Raw genomic sequence first — 21,163 nt, forward strand, 5'->3', positions numbered from 1 at the left:
ATCCTGACATACTCCAGGACACACTCCAGACTTGGCCATCCAGCCAGAAAGCCTTTCGGGCAGACAAAAACGCTACGACCTCCGGTAAGACCTGCGGAGGAAGTTTATGTGTTTATATCAATAAGAATGCCGGAGTAGTAAGAGCCCACTGCTCACTACAGATAGTGTTTTTTTTTCAATAAGATCATAAGTACATAAAACATAGGAGCAGAATGAGGCCGTTTGGCCCATCGAATCTCCCCTGCTATTCCATCATTGCTGAATTATTATCCCGGGTCAACCCTATTCAAAGTCCAAAGTAAGTTTATTATCGAAGTACATGTATGTCACCATAATCAACCCAGAGATTTGTTTTCTTGTGGACATACACAGTAAATCCAAGAAACACAATAAAATCAATGAAAGACCGCACCCAACAGGATAGACAAGTAACCACTGTGCAAGAGACAACAAACTGTGCAAATACAAAAAATAACAAATTAATAAGCAATAAATATCGAGAACACAAGATGAAGAGTCCTTGATAGTAAGTCCATAGTCAAATTAACCCCTTTGGTTCCAACAGCCCACTGGTTGAGCAGTAATAACTGTTCCTGAACCTGGTGGTGTGGGTCCTGAGGCTCCTGTACCACCTTCCTGCTGGCCGCAGTGAGAAGAGAGCATGGCCTGGGGGTGATGGGAGTTCTTGATACGGGATGCTGCTTTCCTGCAACAGCGCTCCATGTAATTGTGCTCAAAGACGGGGAGGGCTTTACCTGTGATGGACTGCCTCGTATCCACTGCTTTTTTCATTCAAGGGCATTGGTGTTTCTATACCAGGCCATGATGCAACCAGTCAATATACTTTCCACCACACATCTATAGCAGTTTGTCAAAGTTTTAGATGTCAAGCTGTGCTTTCTCCATAACAGCACTTACATGCTGGTCCCAGGACAGGTCCATCTGCAAACTCCAAGCCACTCACCCCAATGGATTCTTTATTATTGCTGGTGACTTCAATCACGCCAACTTAAAAACATTCCTGCAAAACTTCTACCAGCATATCAACTTCACAACCGGAGAAGAGAATAGATTAGACCTGCTCTACATCAATGTTCATGGAGTCTACAAGGCTGCCCCGTCCCCACCACATATCCACTTTGCTCATCCATGCATACAGATCATTGGTATCAATGGAACCAGAGGTCCATGAGCCAGTCATCGTCGGGGAATCAGAGGTGGAGAGGGTCATCAATTTTAAATCCCTTGGTGTTATTATTTTGGAGGACATGTCCTGGTGCAATTATGAGGAAATCACAGCAGTACCTCACTATGAGGGACCCCAACCACACAGAACATGGTCGCTTCTAACTGCTGCCACCTGGAAGGTGGTACAGGAGTCTTAGCACCCACACCACTTGGTTCAGGAATTCAAACGATTACAGATTACGAGTCCACTCTGCACAACAGCAGCACCTCTCTTCCTGATAGGCTGAATGCCTTGTATGTACAATTTGACACAATGACAACGTGACAGTGTGAGGAAAGCCCCATGCCCCCTGAGGAACAGGCAATCTCTCTGGCTGCAGCTTGGGTAGGATCTTCCCTAGCTGGGGTAAACCCATGCAAAGCTGTGGGGCCGAGATCATACCTGGCCAGATGCTGAAGGATTGTGCAGCTCAGCTAACAGAGATCTTAATGGACACCTTCAACATCTCTTTGCAATGGTCCACTGACTCCGCAGGCTTCAAGGCAGCTATCATCATTCTGCCGCCCAAGAACAAGATGATAGCTGGCCTAAACAATTACCGTTCCATAGCACTGACTTCAACAATCATGAAAGGCTTTGAGCAACTGGATTATATAAAATCTCACTTTCCAGCTACATAGGACCCTTTCTGGTTCACCTGCTGCCCAAATCGGCCCACTGACAATGTCATAGCCTTGACTCTCCACTCCGTCCAATCCCACCTAGAAAATGACGTCTCATACACCAGAATGTTGTTTATTGGCATTTAACACAATCATCCCTCAGAGGCTGGTGGGTAAACTGTCCTTGTCGGGGCGCAACACCACTCTCTGTAACTGGATCTTGGACTTTTTGACAGAAAGACTCCAGTCAGTCTGAGTTGGCAGCAAAAGCTCCAATTATCCGAGCGCTGGTGCCCTCCAGGACCGTGTGCTCAGCCCACTGCTGACTCACGACTGCACTGCCAGATCCAGCTCAAACTGTATCATCGGGTTCACTGATGATACAACAGTGGCTGGCCTCATGGACAACACTGATGAGTTGGAGTAGAGAGGAGATAGGGAGGCTTGCCAAATGGTGTGAGAACCTGAGTCTCAACATGGACAAGACAAAAGAGATGATTATGGACTTCAGGAAGGTGCAAGTCAACCACTCCCTATTGCACATCAATGGCTCTGTCACGGAGAGAGTGAAGAGCACAAAGTTCCTTGGTGCACATAATGTACGAGCTAACTTGGACCCACAACACCTCTTCATTAGTCAAGAGAGCATAACAGTGTCTATATTTTCTGAGGAGACAGTGGTGTGTAGGGCTCCCTGCCCCTATTCTAACAACTTTCTACAGGAGCACCATCGAGAGTGCTTTGTATGGCTGCATCATTGTGTGGTATGGAAACTGCAAAGCATCAGACTGCAATACCCTACAGAGGATAGTAAGAGACTCTGGGAGTATCACTGGGGTTTCTCTCCCTCCTATTTATGGGATACTTACTGGGAGCATTACAGTCAAAGGGTCCAAAGCATTGTTGAGGGTCCCCACCACCCATCCCACAATCTCTTTGACCCATCACTGTCAGTATGGAGGTACAGAAGCATTAGGACAAAGGCTGTCAGACTGGGGAACAGCTTCTTCCCTCAGGCTGTGAGAGTAATGAATACCCTGCCACCACCGTGGTCTCGTCACTAGGACTGCGAGCTGCTTACTGTTTACCTGTGCTGCACACTAAATAGATTTTGAGCTATATTTTATTAATTTATTTATGATATACTATTTTGGTTTATGTTCTGTGGGTGATATGTGTTTTGTGGGTACACTGTGGTCTGGAGGACCGTGGTTTTGTTTGGTTGTATATATGTACAGTCAGATGACAATAAACTTGAATTTGATAAGCTCAGCTCTATTGTAGGCAAATGGGTTTGTATTGTGCTGTTCTAGATCTCCCATGTTCTTATACGCTTTAATCAGGTCTCCCCTCAGCCTCTGCCTCTACAGGGCTGTCCAACCTCTCTTTACAGCACGTGCCCTCTAACCAGGCAGCATCCTGGTAAAGCTCTTCTGCACCCTCTTCAAAGCCTCCACATTCCTTAAATCTCTGGGGGCACTCTCCCATCTCCGATCAGTGCAACATCCATTCCCAAAGCAGCATCGTTTTATAGGAACTGGTAGAGTGCTGCTGGTATTCTACATATTTCCCCTTGAGGGCAGGCTCCCAAGGTCTCAGGTGCTAGGCCGAGTCACGGCAGCTGTGGGATCTTACACTCGATCAACACAATGGTTCATGGAAACCGACACGACGCAACACCATGCAAGAAGACCTAACCACACAGTTCTGGAAACCTCACTTTTAATATTAGCAACCTCAAAGGGATCAGTGTTTGTATGAGAATACTAACACCAGTTAGTTTTAAATTACTTGGCGTTAACATATCAGAGGATCTGTGCTGGGTCTAACATGTAAGTGTCATCACAAAGCAGGCACAACAGCACCTCAAGTTTGCATAGACTTGGCATGCCACAAAAATTTGAACAAACTTCTATAGATGCACAGTGGAGAGTATCTTGATTGGTTGCAGCCTGACTGATGGCCTGGTATGGAAATACCAATGCCAAGGAATGGAAATGGCTACAGGAGGTGATAGATACAGCCAAGTCCATCACAGGCAATGCCCTCCCACCACTGAATGCATTTACATGGAGTGTTGCTACTGGAAAGCAGCATCTATCCCCATCATCCAGGCCATGCTTTTTGCCCACTACTACCAATGGGAATAAGGTACAGGAGCCTTAGGTCAACAAAACACCAGGGTCAGAAACAGTTATTACCCTACAACCATCAGGCTTCTGAACCAGCATGAATAACTTCAATCACCACTGCTCCAAACTGATTCTACGCCTTATAGACTCAATGTAAATTCATGTCCTCAGCATTATTTTTGTTTGCACAGTTTGTCTTATTATGCACATTGATTGTTAGTTTTTGTCTGTTTATGTATAGTTTTTCATAAATTGTATTGTATTTCTTTTTCCTGTAATTGCCAACAAGCAAATGAATCTCCTGGTTGTAGTATATGGGAACAATCAGGTTCCTCCTGTAGGTGCCTTGTGGCCACTGAGAATACATTCACGTCTTCTGCTGCTGTAGTCCATCCACTTCAGGTTTTGACATTTTGTGCATTCAGAGATGCTCTTCTGTACACCACTGTAATAACATATGGTTATTTGAGTTACCGTTTCCTTCCTCTCAGCTTGAACCAGTCTGGCCACCTTCCTCTGAGCTTTCTCATTAACAAGGTGTTCTTGCCCGTGGAACTGCCGCTCACTGGATGCTTTTGTTTTTCACATTAGTGAAAACCCCAAGAGATCAGCAGTTTCTGAGATATTCAAACCGCACTGTCTGACACCTACAGTCATTCCATGATCAAAGTCACTTAGATCATATTTCTTCTCTAATCTGATGTTTGATCTGAACAACAACTGAACCTATTGACCATATATGCATGCTTTTATGCGTTGAGTTGATGATTAAATTATTCTAACAAGTAGGTGTACAGGTGTACCCAATAAAATGGTCACTGAGTGTATACATCTTTGATAATAAATTTACTTTGAACAAGTAGCAAGTAAAAATTCCTAGTCCATCAGTACCCAACTTCCTCACTGTATTTAATAAATGGATTGATAAAAGTCCTTTCAAATTATCACCTCTCCCCTATTTTGCCCATTTCCAATAACCTCACCATTGGTGAATCTCATTGTACCCCTCGGAATGTCGCCTTAAACCTTCTAAGATCAAGTTATTGGACTGGTCTTGAACCCAGTGAGAAGTGGGTACAGCCTTCTCACTGGGAGGTAATAATGCTTCCCACCGATATCACACCAAGCCCTGTTGTCTGAGGTAAAGAAATCAGTACTCCGTCCATCCCTGTGGATTTTGTCATCTGGCCCTGTCCTCAGAGGACTTGCTGTAAAGGAAGAGTAGCATCTGTATGTTTTAATTTAGCAGGAGCACAGCCCTGGGCCTATTGTTACTGACTGAAGCAATTTTTTATTTTTAGCCCTCTAACTCAAGGGTCATCAGTCATATCCACATAATTGTTTCAACAACCTTAACTTACAGCTTTAAAGATCACAATGGAGTTTCCTCAGAGCTTACACTGACCACTGTCCTGCTTCAACTTCACTGAAAGTGTGGCAGAAACTATGGTCTTAACTTCTGATGATACATTCAGGCTTTACACCTGGAAGACAGGCCAACCTATTCAACATGACCTGTGCTAAACTGGCTGTCACTGCCATCTATTAAAGGCTTTCAAGTACTTTGTAGACCTATACTCTTTGGAGTTTAGAAGAATTCTTAGGGAGCCTGGTAGGCAAGTGTTGAGATGTTTCCACTAGTGGGAGAATCTTGAACAAGAGAACATAGTTACAAGATTAAGAAGCAGTCACTTAAAACTAGGTTGCATAGAAACAATTTCTCACAGAGGTTGGTGGATCTCTGGAATTCTCTACCCAAGAGGATCATGGAGGTTGAATGATAAGAGTGGTTACGATTTTGAATCAGGGAACTGAGGGCTATGGGGAACTGGCTCAAAGACGAGTTGAGGTGTGAGGCAGAGCAGATATGAGCATATTAAATGTTGGACGAGGTTTGACAGATCTGGTGGCTTACTCCCGCTTCTATTATGTTTAATCACCTCTGGCAGGATATAGTCCTTTCATCACACGACCCGCTTTATCCTATTATTCTACCAATGTCTAACCAAAATGTCAATCTTCATTGCCCTGCCCTCTCACAGTCAGGAAACCAAAAGACCAACCAGATGATTCTTGAATCTTGCCTTAAACAGCTATGTTCATTCTTGTACATTTGCAAAAGCATTGAGTAAAAGTAAGTTTCTTTTTAAAATACACCTTGTGAACTTCCCCTGTTAGGGACTTCCCTAAAAATTTGTTCACTTCATAGAGACACTGGGGCAATTCTAGAGCATTGGCAACTATATTCCCAGTCAACTTCACTAAAAGCATGTGATTTTGTCCTTGCTGCTGTTTGTTGAAACTTGCTGTGCACAATTTGTTGTTGCAGTTCCTACATCACCAACACCTCAGGGTGGAGCTTAGGAGACAAAGGCGCCTAACGGCGACTCCTTTACTTGCATCTTCAGAAACAGCTCCATTTCCATCTTTAATATCTCTGTTTTTCCCTTTTAGGGTTCTTTTGAAGACCCTGACCTGGAATTACACCCTGACTTTGGTTCTTTGCAGAAATGGCACCCCGCTCTCGGGTTCTCACAACTGGCCATTATTCGATATACCAAGGACGCGGCCTAGAAGATTAGTTCGCCTTCAGAGTTTCAGGATTTTCCCTCTGGAGGCAGGCGAACTCGAGGTCGTTGCCCCTGTAGGACATCAGTGTATCGTGGGAGACGGAAGATCTGTGGCTGTGTGCCCAGAGACCTGAGTTCTTTGGGCACAGAGCTCGGAAAAAGCAATGCAACGGACTTTTAACGCGTAAATCAGCAACTTGTTTGTTATGTCTACCTTCTCGCTGTGAAATGGAAACACATCTTTTTCCCCTTATTAGGGAGAGAGAGAGAGCCTGTGGTCTGTTGAATTACTGAGTGAACGAGTAGTCTTTGGGGTACTGCAAGTCTGTGTCTTTACTGAGTGCTCGGTGGAGAGTGCTGATACTTTTTTTTCGTATGGGGGGGGATTGTCGCTTTGCTGCTGCTTACGTGTGGGGGGGCCTTTGGGGTTCTAACATTTGTGACGAGAATACACATAAAATTAAGATGTTTGCTGGCCTAAGTTAGCATCAGTGACATCAGCAAGTGGTCTGCCACCTGCCCTCAGGGGAAGGAGAGATAAGGAACAATGGAGCAGCGTCTGGAGATGTGTAATGAAGGAACGGGGGAGAGAGAGCTGTCTGGAGCGGCTCCCCCCTTTGAACCTTGAACTGTTTGAAGTGATGGACAGGCGATACCCCAGCAGGGGGATAAAAAGGGACCGGTTTGCTAAGGCAACACACACGCCACCCGAGGGAACGAGACCCTGGAAGCGGTACGCTTCTCACGAGTCGGTGAGAGGTATCAGACAACGGCCAGGGTGGAAAGGTACGATCAGCGGGAACCCGGTGTGTGTCCGCCCTTGCCTGGGTGCTGGGTTCACTGCAGAGGATCGACCGCATCTGGAGGAGGGGTCACAGTCGGTGACCTCAGGTGACATCACCAAGGACCCGCCAAAAAAAAGTTGCTTGTGAGCCATATCGCCAGTCTGTGAGTGAAGCCATGTCTGAATGATGAGTTGTTCCTGTTCTCTCTCTCTCTCCCCCCACGTTGTCCATCGCCATGGCAACGATTACTGCGAACTGAACTACTAAACTGGACTGAACTTTGAGTCACTTTGAAATTTGGTCATTTACCCCTAGACAACGATAGAGCTTGATTGATGCTGTTATCTTAATTCTGTGCACATGTGTGTTTATCATCGCTGAACTGTTGCATTTATTATCCTTTCCATTACTGTGTTGCTTGTTTCTTTAATAAAACTTTCTTAGTTCTAGTACTCCAGACTCCAACTGAGTGATCCATTTCTGCTGGTTTGGCAACCCAGTTACGGGGTACGTAACATAAGTGGGGTTCTCGTCCGCGATTTTGAACGCTAAATTTGGGACGGAGTAAATTTATTGGGTTAAAATTCCCGAAAGAAAGAAAAGACAAACAGCAGAAATGGAGGCTGAGGAATTTATAAAGGCGCCGACCTTGGAGGCATTAGAGGATGCCAGGAAATCGGAATTGGTAGCTGTGGCCAAACGGTTGAATCTTGCTAAGGTGAAGTCAACAATGATGAGAGAGGAGATACACAGAGCTATTGTAGAGCACTATGTATCTAAAGGTGTGTTTCCCCAAGGTGAGCTGGGGGTGGTGTCTATTGAAAAACCTGCTGGAGACGCAGTACAGGTACAGCTTGGAAAACTGAGACTCGAGCACGAGTTCCGGGTACGGCAGTTAGAACACGAAGAGAAGCAGTTAGAAAGGCAGGAGAGAGAGAAAGAGGTAGAAAGGCAAGAGAGAGAAAGACAGTTGGAGAGAGAAGAGAGAGAGAGGGACAGACAGTTGGAGAGAGAGGAGAAACAGAGGGAAAGGGAATTTGAGCTACAGAAGTTAAAGATAAGGGAAGAGCAGGGGCCTGTGCCGAACCAAGGTGGAGGGTTCCGGGCGACCCAGGAGGTTAGGCTGGTTCCCCCATTTGACGATACCGATGTGGATCGGTACTTCCTCCACTTCGAAAAAGTGGCTATAAGTCAGGACTGGCCGAGGGATAAGTGGGCTGTTTTGCTTCAGAGTGTACTGAAAGGGAAAGCCCAACAAGCTTACTCAGCTTTGTCCGCGGAAGATGCCCAGAAGTATGAGGTGGTGAAGGAGGCCATCCTCAGGATTTATGAGTTGGTCCCAGAGGCATACCGGCAGAGGTTCCGGAATGCGAGGAAGCAGTGGGACTGCACGTATTTGGAGTTTGCCCGTGAGATGCAGACATATTGTGAGCGTTGGTGCGCCTCAAAGGGGGTAGAGGGGGATTATGACAGACTGCTACAACTGATCCTGATTGAGCAGTTTAAAGGTTGTGTCCCTGAGGGTATGAGACCCTACCTCGATGAGAAAGAGGCAGCCACGTTAGCCGCAACTGCTAAGTTAGCGGATGAGTATGCGTTGACGCATAAAATGAAGTTTGCCCCAAGTAAAGGCTACCAGAAGGGTAGTCAGGACGGCGGGGAGAGTCCGCCGGAAAAGTCAGAAAGTAAGCCGGGGACTAGTGAAAAGGATAAGGTAGACCGGGAGCAGACTGGTAGGAAGTCTCCTGGGGTCATCTGTTATAATTGTGGGAAAGCCGGACACTTTGCGTCCAGGTGCTTTGCCCCAAGGAAGGAGACGGGGAAAGGAAAAGCGGAAATTTTGAATGGCTGTATCGAGCTGTTAAGCAAACCGCTAGGGAAGGACAGGTCTGTAAAAGTCCAGGAAGGGCGCAAGAGGTTTATCTCGGCCGGACTGGTGTCAGTGAAGGAGAGGTTAAAACCAGTTCCAGTGCGGATCTGGAGAGACACGGGAGCGTGTCAGTCACTAATACTGAAGAGTGTATTAGAGTTTAGCTCAGAGACCCAGACTGGGGAGGTAGAGGTCAAAGGTGTTGGGGAAGGGACAGAGTCAGTCCCTGTGCACCAGATACACTTACAGAGCAACCTGGTCTCTGGACTAGTCACGATCGGGGTGAGGTCCGAATTACCGATGAAAGACGTGGAAGTCTTGCTCGGTAATGACATCGCCGGAGGAATCGTGTTCCCAGTCGTGAGATTGACAGGTCAGCCTGCCAGCATTGAGGCCCAGCCCATGGACTCACAGGTTCATCATGGGGCTGCAGTAGTGAATTTAGCTGTGGTGGTAAATTTAGCTGAAACGTTTCTGCCAACCTTGTATGAGACGGGGTGTAGTGAGACAAGAGGTAGTGAGGGAGCTGGGACGGACGTAGCAGTAGCCAGGAAAGAATTTGTGCAGACGCAGGAGTGAGACGAGGGGCTGATGGTTGTGGCAGAGACAGCTCTCTCTGACACAGCTTTAACAAGGGAACTAGTAGACTATTGTGCGGAGGAGGAAGTGCTAAGAAAGAAAGGGAAATCAAGTACAGTATCCGCAGATGAGGAGTGGGGGGTGGTGCAAAAGAGTTATGGGGATGAGGTTTTTAACATGGCCCACGAGGTACCCCCCGGTGGACATTTTGCGGTGCTGGAGGAAACAGTTGGTGGAATCATGAAAGAGATTTACCGGCTGCCCAGGGGGAGAAATGTTATTGATCATGACCGACGCGAACTGAGACAGTCACCGGCTTTTGATATGCTAACAAACCTAGTCGGTGTTAGCGTGGAAATCAATGAAGCTAGGGGCCCCCTGATAAGAGGAAAAAACCATTTTGAAAAGATTAGGATGGGATCGGTCAAATGGGAGAAGGCTATTGTTTTGGCCGGGTCTACTGATAAGGTCTCTCCCTTAATCCCCGAACAAAGCGAATCTTTAGAAGAAGTAATTAAACGACTCGCATCCGTGTGCTTGATTGTCCCGAGGAAATGCAAAAAACTGGGACGTTGGGTGATGTCTGTTACAATAGGGCGGCCCAGTAAAGAACACTCATATATAATGAGTAATTCAGTGACTAAAGGGCTGATGAACACAGAGGTGTGTATTGGCAATTTAATACGGCTGTCTGAAGCCAGTTTGATAGTGAACCTTGAAAAAAATGAATTCGGCCACACGAGAGTCACTTACCTGGGAATTGTGGTGACACAGGGGCAGCTGGCAGTGATGCAAGCTACAGTGCAGGCTATCGCTGACCTCCCAACCCCGACAGACAAGAGGGCCCTCAGAAGGCTCTTGGTGATGGTGGGGTACTGCAGGAAGTTTTGCAATAACTCTGCGGTCAATACCCGTTCCCCTCCTACTAAGCCCTTGCGAGAGAAAACTGAGTTGGAATGGGACGACCCTTGTTATTGTGGTCCGGGACAAAACCAAATGAGAGGTTACACTGGTCGCAATTCATCAGTGTTTTTGGCCACTATGAAGTTTGCTGAGTTGGAGCCTGGTCTAAGGGATTATTAATAACACGTGTAAAAGGAACAGAAAATGCGATGACTGTCTGTCAAGGTGTTGACAGCTTCAAACTCGCTGTGTTAGCCAAATAGCTGATAAAGATGTATATTTGTGTATGTATCAAATAATGTATTCATGGTTGTAATTTTTACCTCCCGGTAAAAATCCTTAAAAGGGGGGAAGTGTGACGAGAATACACATAAAATTAAGATGTTTGCTGGCCTAGGTTAGCATCAGTGACATCAGCAAGTGGTCTGCCACCTGCCCTCAGGGGAAGGAGAGATAAGGAACAATAGAGCAGCGTCTGGAGATGTGTAATGAAGGGACGGGGGAGAGAGAGCTGTCTGGAGCGGCTCCCCCCTTTGAACCTTGAACTGTTTGAAGTGATGGACAGGCGATACCCCAGCAGGGGGATAAAAAGGGACCGGTTTGCTAAGGCAACACACACGCCACCCGAGGGAACGAGACCCTGGAAGCGGTATGCTTCTCACAAGTCGGTGAGAGGTACCAGACAACGGCCAGGGTGGAAAGGTACGATCAGCGGGAACCCGGTATGTGTCCGCCCTTGCCTGGTTGCCGGGTTCACTGCAGAGGATCGACCGCATCTGGAGGAGGGGTCACAGTCGGTGACCTCAGGTGACATCACCAAGGACCCGCCAAAAAAAAGTTGCTTGTGAGCCATATCGTGGGTCTGTGAGTGAAGCCATGTCTGAATGATGAGTTGTTCCTGTTCTCTCTCTCTCTCTCCCCCCACGTTGTCCATCGCCATGGCAACGATTACTGCGAACTGAACTACTAAACTGGACTGAACTTTGAGTCACTTTGAAATTTGGTCATTTACCCCTAGACAACGATAGAGCTTGATTGATGCTGTTATCTTAATTCTGTGCACATGTGTGTTTATCATCGCTGAACTGTTGCATTTATTATCCTTTCGATTACTGTGTTGCTTGTTTCTTTAATAAAACTTTCTTAGTCCTAGTACTCCAGACTCCAACTGAGTGATCCATTTCTGCTGGTTTGGTAACCCAGTTACGGGGTACGTAACACATTTAACTGTCATTCATTCTTTGAGGCACTCCTTTGTTTTTGTGCATGGTTGTGAAGAAAAAGAATTTCAGGATGTATATTGTATACATTTCTCTGACATTAAATGTACCTTTGGAACCTTTAACTGGCTGCCCGAACATTTACAAACACTGCGCTATGCCCCAAGGTTGCAAGACGCATCATACAGATTAAAACCTTTTCTAAAAACATTTCTGCTCAATGAGACAAAATGCTTCTTTTAAAATCTCTAGGGAGGAAGTTGGTGCCTGTCCGTGCAGAGACAACAAGTCCAGACATCTGGCTTTCCTGATTCATTGTCTAGAGTCAACTCTCGCTGACATTCATGGAGCCATAATCCCTTCTGCATTCTTCCGCTGAAAGAGTGGATATGAGAAATAACTATCTGACTATTAGTTAAATATTGTTATTATTCATCTTTGATTAGCTGATTCATGCTCACGGTTAGTGTATCACATAAATGGTTGTTTGGGAGTGGCAAAAGCTGAGGGCAGATCACACTGGGGTCAAAACTGAATGTCACCCTGATGACTTAAGAGTTGAAATATAAAGTGCAGGCAACACCACCTTAGCCAGCTGGTGGCGTAGTGGCATCAGCACTGGACTTCGGAGCAAAGGCTCCTGAGTTCGAACCCAGCCGGCTCCCCTGGCATGCTTTCCATCCGTGCTGGGTGGAGCATCGAGCTAGCAACTCTGCCTCGTAAAAAAAGAAACTGCCTGCTACAAAAACATCAACAGCAAAAGTTGATGGCCTATGCTCTCCTGTGAGTTTAAAAGGCAATTTCTTTTCCTTATTTCAACACCACCTTGCATTTTTTCAGCATCATTAATACTGTGAAACATCACACAACATGTCACAGCAGGGTCATCATGAAAAGAGATTGCCTCCACACCCAAAGAGGTTTCAGGACAGTTTGTTTAACGCTGCGTCACAGAGCTGGGCTTCCTGGGAAAAGCAGGAGAGACGGGGAGCTTTAGGAAAAGTGGAGACCTTGGTGGGGTAAGTCACTGATTGAGATCACGGATGTACAAGTACAGTAACTGGAAGTGAAGAGGATGTCTGAGGATGTAAAGACTGAAACACTTTATAGCAATATAGCAATGCGAGGGGGGTGGTGAGATCATGAAGGGACCTGAAGACAAGACTGATTTTTTTTTGAATCTTTAAAAGGGAGTGCCAGACAGTGAGCCAACAAATTTCGGCAATAAAGCAGCAATTTTAGACAAAAGCACCAATCTGCAGGGAATGGAGAGACTGCTGCCTCTCAACCTTGCTCATATTTATGGTCTTCCTTTCTCTACTGTCACTGACTATGAATCCATGAAATGCCGAGATGGTGCATTGTCGGGATACAATAGTAAAACTGGGGCAGTACAGACAGCCCATCCCCCGCCAGCACCTCTTTCCAAAATCACAGTCAACCCATTTACAGGCTGCTCACTAGCTCGTCAGTGACAAATGCACTAGAGCAGAAAGAGAAAAGATTAACAGCTTGTGAAAGGGGAGTGCTCTGGACTGAGTCTTGCCTTTTGGCCTGTTTCGCTGAGGCAATGTGATGTGACTATTGAGCCTGAAGCTGTGGCAACCAGACTAAACACAAGGCTGCAGCCCAGAGTGTCAGTGTCACGGCCATGTGACAGCTACAAATATCATCTCGATTCCAAAATAAACTCAGAGAAGTGCAGCAGGACAGTTAAGAGTCATAGAGTGACCCAGCATGGAAACAGGTCCTCCAGCCCAGCTTGTTCAGGCTGACTAAGTTGCTTACCGCAGCCTGCACCGTTTGTCTGCATTTCACCCACATAAAGGTTGGTGAAGTTGTGGATAATGCGGAGGATTATTGTAGGTTGCAACGGTACATTGGCAGGATACGAAGCTGGGCAGAGAAGTGGCAGATGGAGTTCGACCCAGGAAAGCGTGAGGTGATTTATTTTGCAAGGTCAAATCTGAATGTGAAGTACAGGGTTAATGGCAGGATTCTTAGCAGTGTAGAGGAACACAGGGGTTTTGCGATCTATGTCCATAGATACCTCCAAGTTGCTGGGCAAGTTGATGGGGTTGCTAAGTATGCATATAGTGTGTTAGTCTTCATTAGTCAGGGGAATTGAGTTCAAGAGCCGCAAGCTAATGATACCGCTCTATAGAATCCTGTTAGGCCACACTTGGAATACTGTGTTCAGTTCAGCTTGCCTCATTATAGAATGGCTGTGGAAGTCTTAGAAAGGTGCAGAGGATGCTGCCTAGATTAGAGGGCATGTCTTATGAAGGAAGGCTGAGTGAGCTAGGGTTCTTCTCTTTGGAGTTAAGCAGGGTGAGAGATGACTTGATAGATCTGTACAGATGATAAAAGGCATAGATGGAGTGGATAGCTAGAGACCTTTTGCCCAGGGTGAATTGGCTAATACAAGGGAGCATAATTTGAGGGTGATTGGAAGATAGTATAGGGAGATGTCTGAGGTAAGTTCTTTACACAGAGAGTGGTGGGTGCATGACACTGGTGGTAGAGGAACATTTAAGAAACTCTTAGATAGGCACATGGATGATAGAAAAATGAAAGGTTATGTAGGAGGGAAGCATTAGGTTGACCTCAGAGTAGTTTTAAAGGTTGCCACAACATCGAGGGGCAAACAGCCTGTACTGTTCTATGTTCTACTTCTATCTCTTTAAACCTTTCTTATCCATGTACCTGCCTCAACGACCTTTGCACTTCAACGAGTGGATTTAACAAGATGTTTTCGATCACAGAACAGCCACTCGCTGGATTTTTTTTGTTTTTGGCACCATTCTTTGTAAACTCCAGAGTCTGTTATGTGTAAAAATCCTAGGAGATCAGCAGTTTCTGAGATACTCAAATCACCCTGGGCAGCACCTAATTAATTATCTTGTTTATTTCTGCTTTTTTCTTGAAGATGTGCCGGACGCGTTCCGGTGTGCTCCGGCTAGCAATGCACCACTGGTTGACATTTCTACTCTATGCCTCTCATAATCTTATAAATTTCTATCAGGTCTTGTCCTCAGAGTCTGATGCTCCGTAGAAAGCAACACAGGTTTGTCCGAGCACTCATTATAGCTTATACTCTCTAATCCACACAGTGTACTGGTAAACCTCTTCTGCACCTTTTCCAAAGCCTCACATTCTCCCTGCAATGGGACAACTGGGACTGACACATTAATCCAGCTGTGGCATAACCAAAATTCTATACACCTACAACATGATTTCCTTATTTTTATACTCCATGCCCCAACCAACAAAGGGAAGCATACTGTGCATCTTCTTTGTCACCCCATCTACTGGTGTGGCCACTTTCAGGTGTAATTCACAGTGGCCAGACAACTGATCAACCTGCACGTCTGTGGGATGTGGGAGGAATCTGGATCACGTGGAGGAAACCTGCGGAGTCATATGGAGAACACGCAGACAGCTCCCGAGATCAGGATTGAACTCAGGTCACTGGAACTCTGAGGCAGCAGCTTCCACAGATGAGCCATTCTGCAGTCCCTGTGGAAGGTGCAAAATATCCTGAAGCTGTGCTCCGTTACGGTTGGGGAAAGATCAGTATTTAGAAACGTGGAAAACCTACAGCACAATACAGACCCTTTGGCCCACAAAGCTGTGCCAGACATGTCTTTACCTTAGAAATTACCTAGGGTTACCCATAGCCCTCTATTTTTCTAAGCTCCATGTACCTACCCAGGAGTCTCTTAAAAGACCCTATCGTATCTGCCTCCACCACCACTGCCGGCAGCCCATTCCACACACTCACCACTCTCTGCGTAAAAAGCTTACCCCTGATATCTCCTCTGCACCTACTTCCAAGCACCTTAAAACTGTGCCTTCTTGTGTTAGCCATTTCAACCGTGGGGAAAAGCCTCTGACTATCCACACGATCAATGCCTCTCATCATCCTATGCACCTCTATCAGGTCACCTCTCATCCTCCATCACTCCAAGGAGAAAAGGCCGAGTTCACTCAACCTATTCTCATAAGGCATGTTCCCCAATCCAGCAAACATCCTTGTAAATCTCCTCTGCACCCTTTCCATGGTTTCCAGATCCTTCCTGTAGTGAGGCGATCAGAACTGAGCACAGTACTCAAGTGGGGTCTGACCAGGGTCCTATATAGCTTCAAGATTACCTCTCGGCTCTTAAACTCAATCCCACAATTGATGAAGGCCAATGCACCATATGCCTTCTTAATCACAGAGTCAACTTGCGCAGCAGCTTTGAGTGTCCTATGGACTCGGACCCCAAGATCCCTCTGATCCTCCACACTGCCAAGAGTCTTACCATTAATACTATATTCTGCCATCATACTTGATCTACCAAATTGAACCACCTCACAGTTATCTGGGTTGAACTCCATCTGCCACTTCTCACCCCAGTTTTCAATCCTATCATTGTCCCGCTATAACTTCTGACAGCCCTCCACACTATCCACAACACCCCTGACCTTTGTGTCATCAGCAAATTTACTAACCCATCCCTCCACTTCCTCATCCAGGTCATTTATAAAAATCATGAAGAGTAGATGTCCCAGAACAGATCCCTGAGGCACACCACTGGTTTCCGACCTCCGTATAGAATATGACCCATCTACAACCACGCTTTGCCTTCTGTGGGCAAGCCAGTTCTGGATCCACAAAGCAATGACCCCTTGGATCCCATTTGAATCCCATGCCTCGTTACTTTCTCAATAAGCCTTGCGTGGGGTACCTTATCAAGTGCCTTGCTGAAATCCATATGCACTACATCTACTGTTTTACCTTCATCAATGTGTTTAGTCACATCCTCAAAAAATTCCATCAGGCTTGTAAGGCCTGACCTGCCTTTGACAAAGCCATGCTGACTATTCCTAATCACATTATGCCTCTCCAAATGCTCATAAATCTTCTCCATCAACTTACCAACCACTGAAGTAAGACTCACTGGTCTATAATTTCCTGGGCTATCTCTACTCCCTTCCTTGAATAAGGGAACAACATCCGCAACCCTCCAATCCTCCAGAACCTCTCCCGTCCTCATTGATGATACAAAGATCATTGCCAGAGGCTCAGCAATCTCTTTCCTCGCCTCCCACAGTAGCCTTGGGACATCTCGCCCAGTCCTGGCGACTTATCCAACTTGATGCTTTCCAAAACTCCAGCACATCCTCTTCCTTAATATCTACATGCTCAAGCTTTTCAGTCTGCTGTAAGTCATCTCTACGATTGCCAAGATCCTTTTCTGTAGTGAATACTGAAACAAAGTATTCATTAAGTACCTCAGCTATCTCCTCCAGTTCCATACACACTTTTCCACTGTCATACTTGATTGGTCCTATTCTCTCATGTCTTATCCTTTTGCTCTTCACATACTTGTTGAATGCCTTGGGGTTTTCATTAATCCTGTCCGCCAAGGCCTTCTCATGGCCCCTTCTGGCTCTCCAAATTTCATTCTTAAACTCCTTCCTGCTAGCCTTATAATCTTCTATATCTCTATCATTACCTAGTCTTTTGAACCTTTTGTAAGCTCTTCTTTGCGTCTTGACTAGATTTACAACAGCCTTTGTACACCACGGTTCCCGTACCCCACCATCCTTTCCCTGTCTCACTGGAATATACCTATGCAGAACATCACGCAAATATCCCCTGAACATTTGCCACATTTCTTCCGTACGTTTCCCAGAGAACATCTGTTTCCAATTTATGCTTCTAAGTTCCTGCCTGATAGCCTCATATTTCCCCTTACTCCAATTAAACCCTTTCCTAACTTATCTGTTCCTATCCCTCTCCAATGCTATGGCAAAGGAGATAGAATTGTGATCACTATCTCCAAAATGCTCTCCCACTGAGAGACCTGACACCTGACCAGGTTCATTTCCCAATACCAGATCAAGTACAGTCTCTCCTCTTGTAGACTTATCTACATATTGTGTCAAGAAACCTTCCTGAACACACCTAACAAACTCCACCCCACCTATCCCCTCGCTTCAGGGAGATGCCAATTGATATTTGGGAAATTAAAATCTCCCACCACAACAACCTTATTATTATTACACCTTTATAATATTATACATTTATGCAGAACATTTTTTCAACAGATTGTAATTCTCATCCTTCATTTCAAACAGTGTTATCTTAGACAACCGTTGGCCACGCTTCTGGCACCAACATACTGTAGCATGCCCACAACTCCCTAACCCTAACGATAAGTATTTGGGTAACTGAAAGGGTGCTTCCATTAGCAGATGGTTTAAGGATAAGATGACAAAGATTTGGAGAAATGGCTAAAGATTCAAGGAGTGGCAGTGGGAGTCTGGGATAAACCTTCATATACACGGTGGTTTCCATCTGCAACTCTACCTATAAAGTGGGGGTATCTCAGCATTCCATTGAAATCAGGTTCGATCCTGAGCACTGGTGCTGTTCAGGAAGGGTTTGCACCCTTTCCCTGCCACTGCACAAGTTTCTGTGGGTGCTCCAGTTCCTTCACACATCCCAGTGTGCAGGTATGTTCACTGTAGACTGTATAGTAAAAAGCTATTGTGGTGCTGATGGACATGTGAAGGAGCACAAGTTGCAGGAAACAGCTAGTGGGGAAACAGGACCTATGGCATTGGTCTGCTGGAAGCCAGCATGTACCCAGCAATCTGACTGGCCTCCTTCTGTAAGCAGTTTGTAAACAGAGTCAATTAGGGACTCCAAAGGGAATCACATAGGCACTGAACTGTGAATATAGTGCCACAAAGAAAGGAGAGGGAGAGTGACTGGATTGCTGTAGAAAAATAACATGGTTGAATGGCCTTGTGTCTCATATAAACAATACAAAGATCCTGTGGTTCAGGTCCTGGCAGCCAGAACTAAATCTACTTGGTTTAGTCAAAGTTCAACAAAAAAACCTCTGTTTTTAATCCTACCCAAAGCCAATAAAAAAAATGTGCTGGAAACATTCAGCAAGTCAAATGTTTGGCTCGTATTTGTTCTGGCCTTTTCAACCTGCACAGCGCCATCAATGACTCTCTACTCCTGGATATGCATCCTTGCTTTGTGTATTTTCCAACACATTTTGTTTCTCCAACATACCTGCTCACTATTTTGGTCCCTCACAACTGCTTCATAAGGGGGAGGGGGTTCCACAGGACAAAACACTTCAATCCCTTTCATCCTGGAGGCGTAGATATGCGTCAAAGGAATTACGTCATTGCTAAGAATCCTGGAACAAGAATAGGACAGACAGTCTTCAAGCATTACGCAGCCAGATAACAGATTTGACCATTAGATTTCAATCTCTTATTAAAACCAAGTGAATGGTAGTGAATGCATGGCATTATTATTACTTTGCTGTAGTCTGGTGATAGAACATTGAACACCACAGTACAAGCCCTTCAGCCCACAAAGTTGTGCTGACCTTTTACCCTACTCCAAAGATCTAACCCTTCCCTTTACATAGTTCTCCATTTTTCTTTCATCCATACTGTATGCCTATCCAAGAGTCTCTTAAATTTCCCTAATATATCCACCTCTACCACTACTCCTGGCAGTGCGTTACACACACGCACCACTCTCTGTGTAAAATCCTACCTCTGACATACCCCTAACACTTTCCTCTGCTCACCTGAAAGTTATGCTCTCTTGTATTAGCCATCACCACCCTGGGAAAACGGAACTGGCTATCCTCTCTATCATTTTATACACTAATCTCAAGATAAAAATCCAAATTACACAATAGCAGATAAGGATTTTAAATTCGCTTAAGCCAAGCTAAAATAAGATTCGTGCCTGTACCGGCAGCAAATAAGATCATAGTTAACAGTTTTCTTTAACTCTACTTTCCTGAATTCAGCCATGGTTGGCAGTTCATCGAGGAGAAGGAAAACTCTGATCTCAAGTCTCTGATGCCTTGCGGCTATACCCCCTCATGGGGAAGGCTTAAGGAGTAAACACCAATGGAAAAATCTGGAGCTGGAGTCCCTTTGGCAGTCCTAAGGTGAGTTCAATGCCGACTGGCAACTCCTGTGATGCTGCTGGTACCAAACTGTATCGGTCTCTGCCGTTCCTTTGGGTTCATCAGAAGCATGGAGAAGGGGAGTTTGCTACATGGGCAACATCTTGCTCTCCATATCGTATTGCCCAGGCTTGTGTATCTAGACAGCCAAGATGCAACATCCATGGTCAACTCTGACCAACAGAGGCCTCACCACTTTCCTGAACACAGACTCTTGCTTCATTCCCTAGTGTATAAAAATCTACCAATCTCTGTCTTGGATATACTCTGACTGAGCTTCCTGAGCCTTTTTGGATAGAAAATTACAAAGATTCACCACAGTCCAGGTGAAGAAATATCTTCTCCTCTCAGTAGTTTTTATTGAGACTGTGATCTAGGTCCAACATCTACCCTGCAAATCTGCACACATTTCATTGATGTCACTTCTTATTCTTACAGTGCTAGAAAATAGGCAGCCTGATTGCCTGTTCTCCCCATGCATCAAACCCATCAGCCCAGGAATCAATCTGATACATCGTCACTGTAATCCCACATGGCAGATATATCACTCCCTAGGTGGAAGAGCAGACCCATGAAGGATATTCTAAATGTGCTCTCAGTGGGGCTCATATATCTGGAACCAAACATTTCTAATTTTTCATTGAACCATTCTTTATTCTTGTCTTTTTGCTCAACCTTTATAACTCTTCCTCACCTGGTGTTTACCACCATCAAAGCTTGATAGGTTACAGTCTCTTTCAATCTATGTCATTCATTTCAATCCAAGTCATTCATATAAAGATAAAGAAACTAACTATCTACAATCCAGAGATCAATGCCCTAGCTTTGGTAATCATTCCTCAACACCTATCTCTTGGACCCCTTGTCATGCTCTAATTAATCTATAAGATTTTATATCCTCATTAGAGTATGTCATCTGAAGTGGTACACGGTATCCTGCATATAGTCTAGGAATTCATGCAGCTGTAACAAGACCTCCTCCTCCTCTTTGATCTTGGAGCTTTCTAATTATAAAAGATAACATGCTTTCCTGGAGCAACAAACATCTGCTCCATCTATCCCGATCAGGGTTTTGACATGAAATGTTCACAATTCCCTTGCTACCACAGACTCCGCTCAACCCAAAGAGCTCCTCCAACAGATCGTTTCTCCAGATACACCGTATCTAGCATCTGCAGTTTCGCATCTCTCAAAACATATTTGCCTTCTTGATTGTTCTGTTTTAACCAACTGTGACGATGACACTTTAG

At 45.3% G+C, this 21,163-nt stretch overlaps 1 protein-coding gene across 3 annotated transcripts in view; it reads right to left on the bottom strand.

Moving 5' to 3' along the window:
- fam189a2 (family with sequence similarity 189 member A2) overlaps positions 1-21,163 on the bottom strand; it is a 108,691-nt gene that overhangs the window by 13,413 nt on the left and 74,115 nt on the right. For all 3 annotated transcript variants that reach the window (XM_063049067.1, XM_063049068.1, XM_063049066.1), the window contains one exon: positions 18,992-19,121. In XM_063049067.1, the coding sequence (XP_062905137.1) occupies positions 18,992-19,121 (130 nt within the window). The remainder of the gene's footprint in view (positions 1-18,991; positions 19,122-21,163) is intronic.

Source organism: Mobula hypostoma, chromosome 5, assembly GCF_963921235.1.
Source record: "Mobula hypostoma chromosome 5, sMobHyp1.1, whole genome shotgun sequence".
In the NCBI taxonomy this organism is placed as follows: domain Eukaryota; kingdom Metazoa; phylum Chordata; class Chondrichthyes; order Myliobatiformes; family Myliobatidae; genus Mobula; species Mobula hypostoma.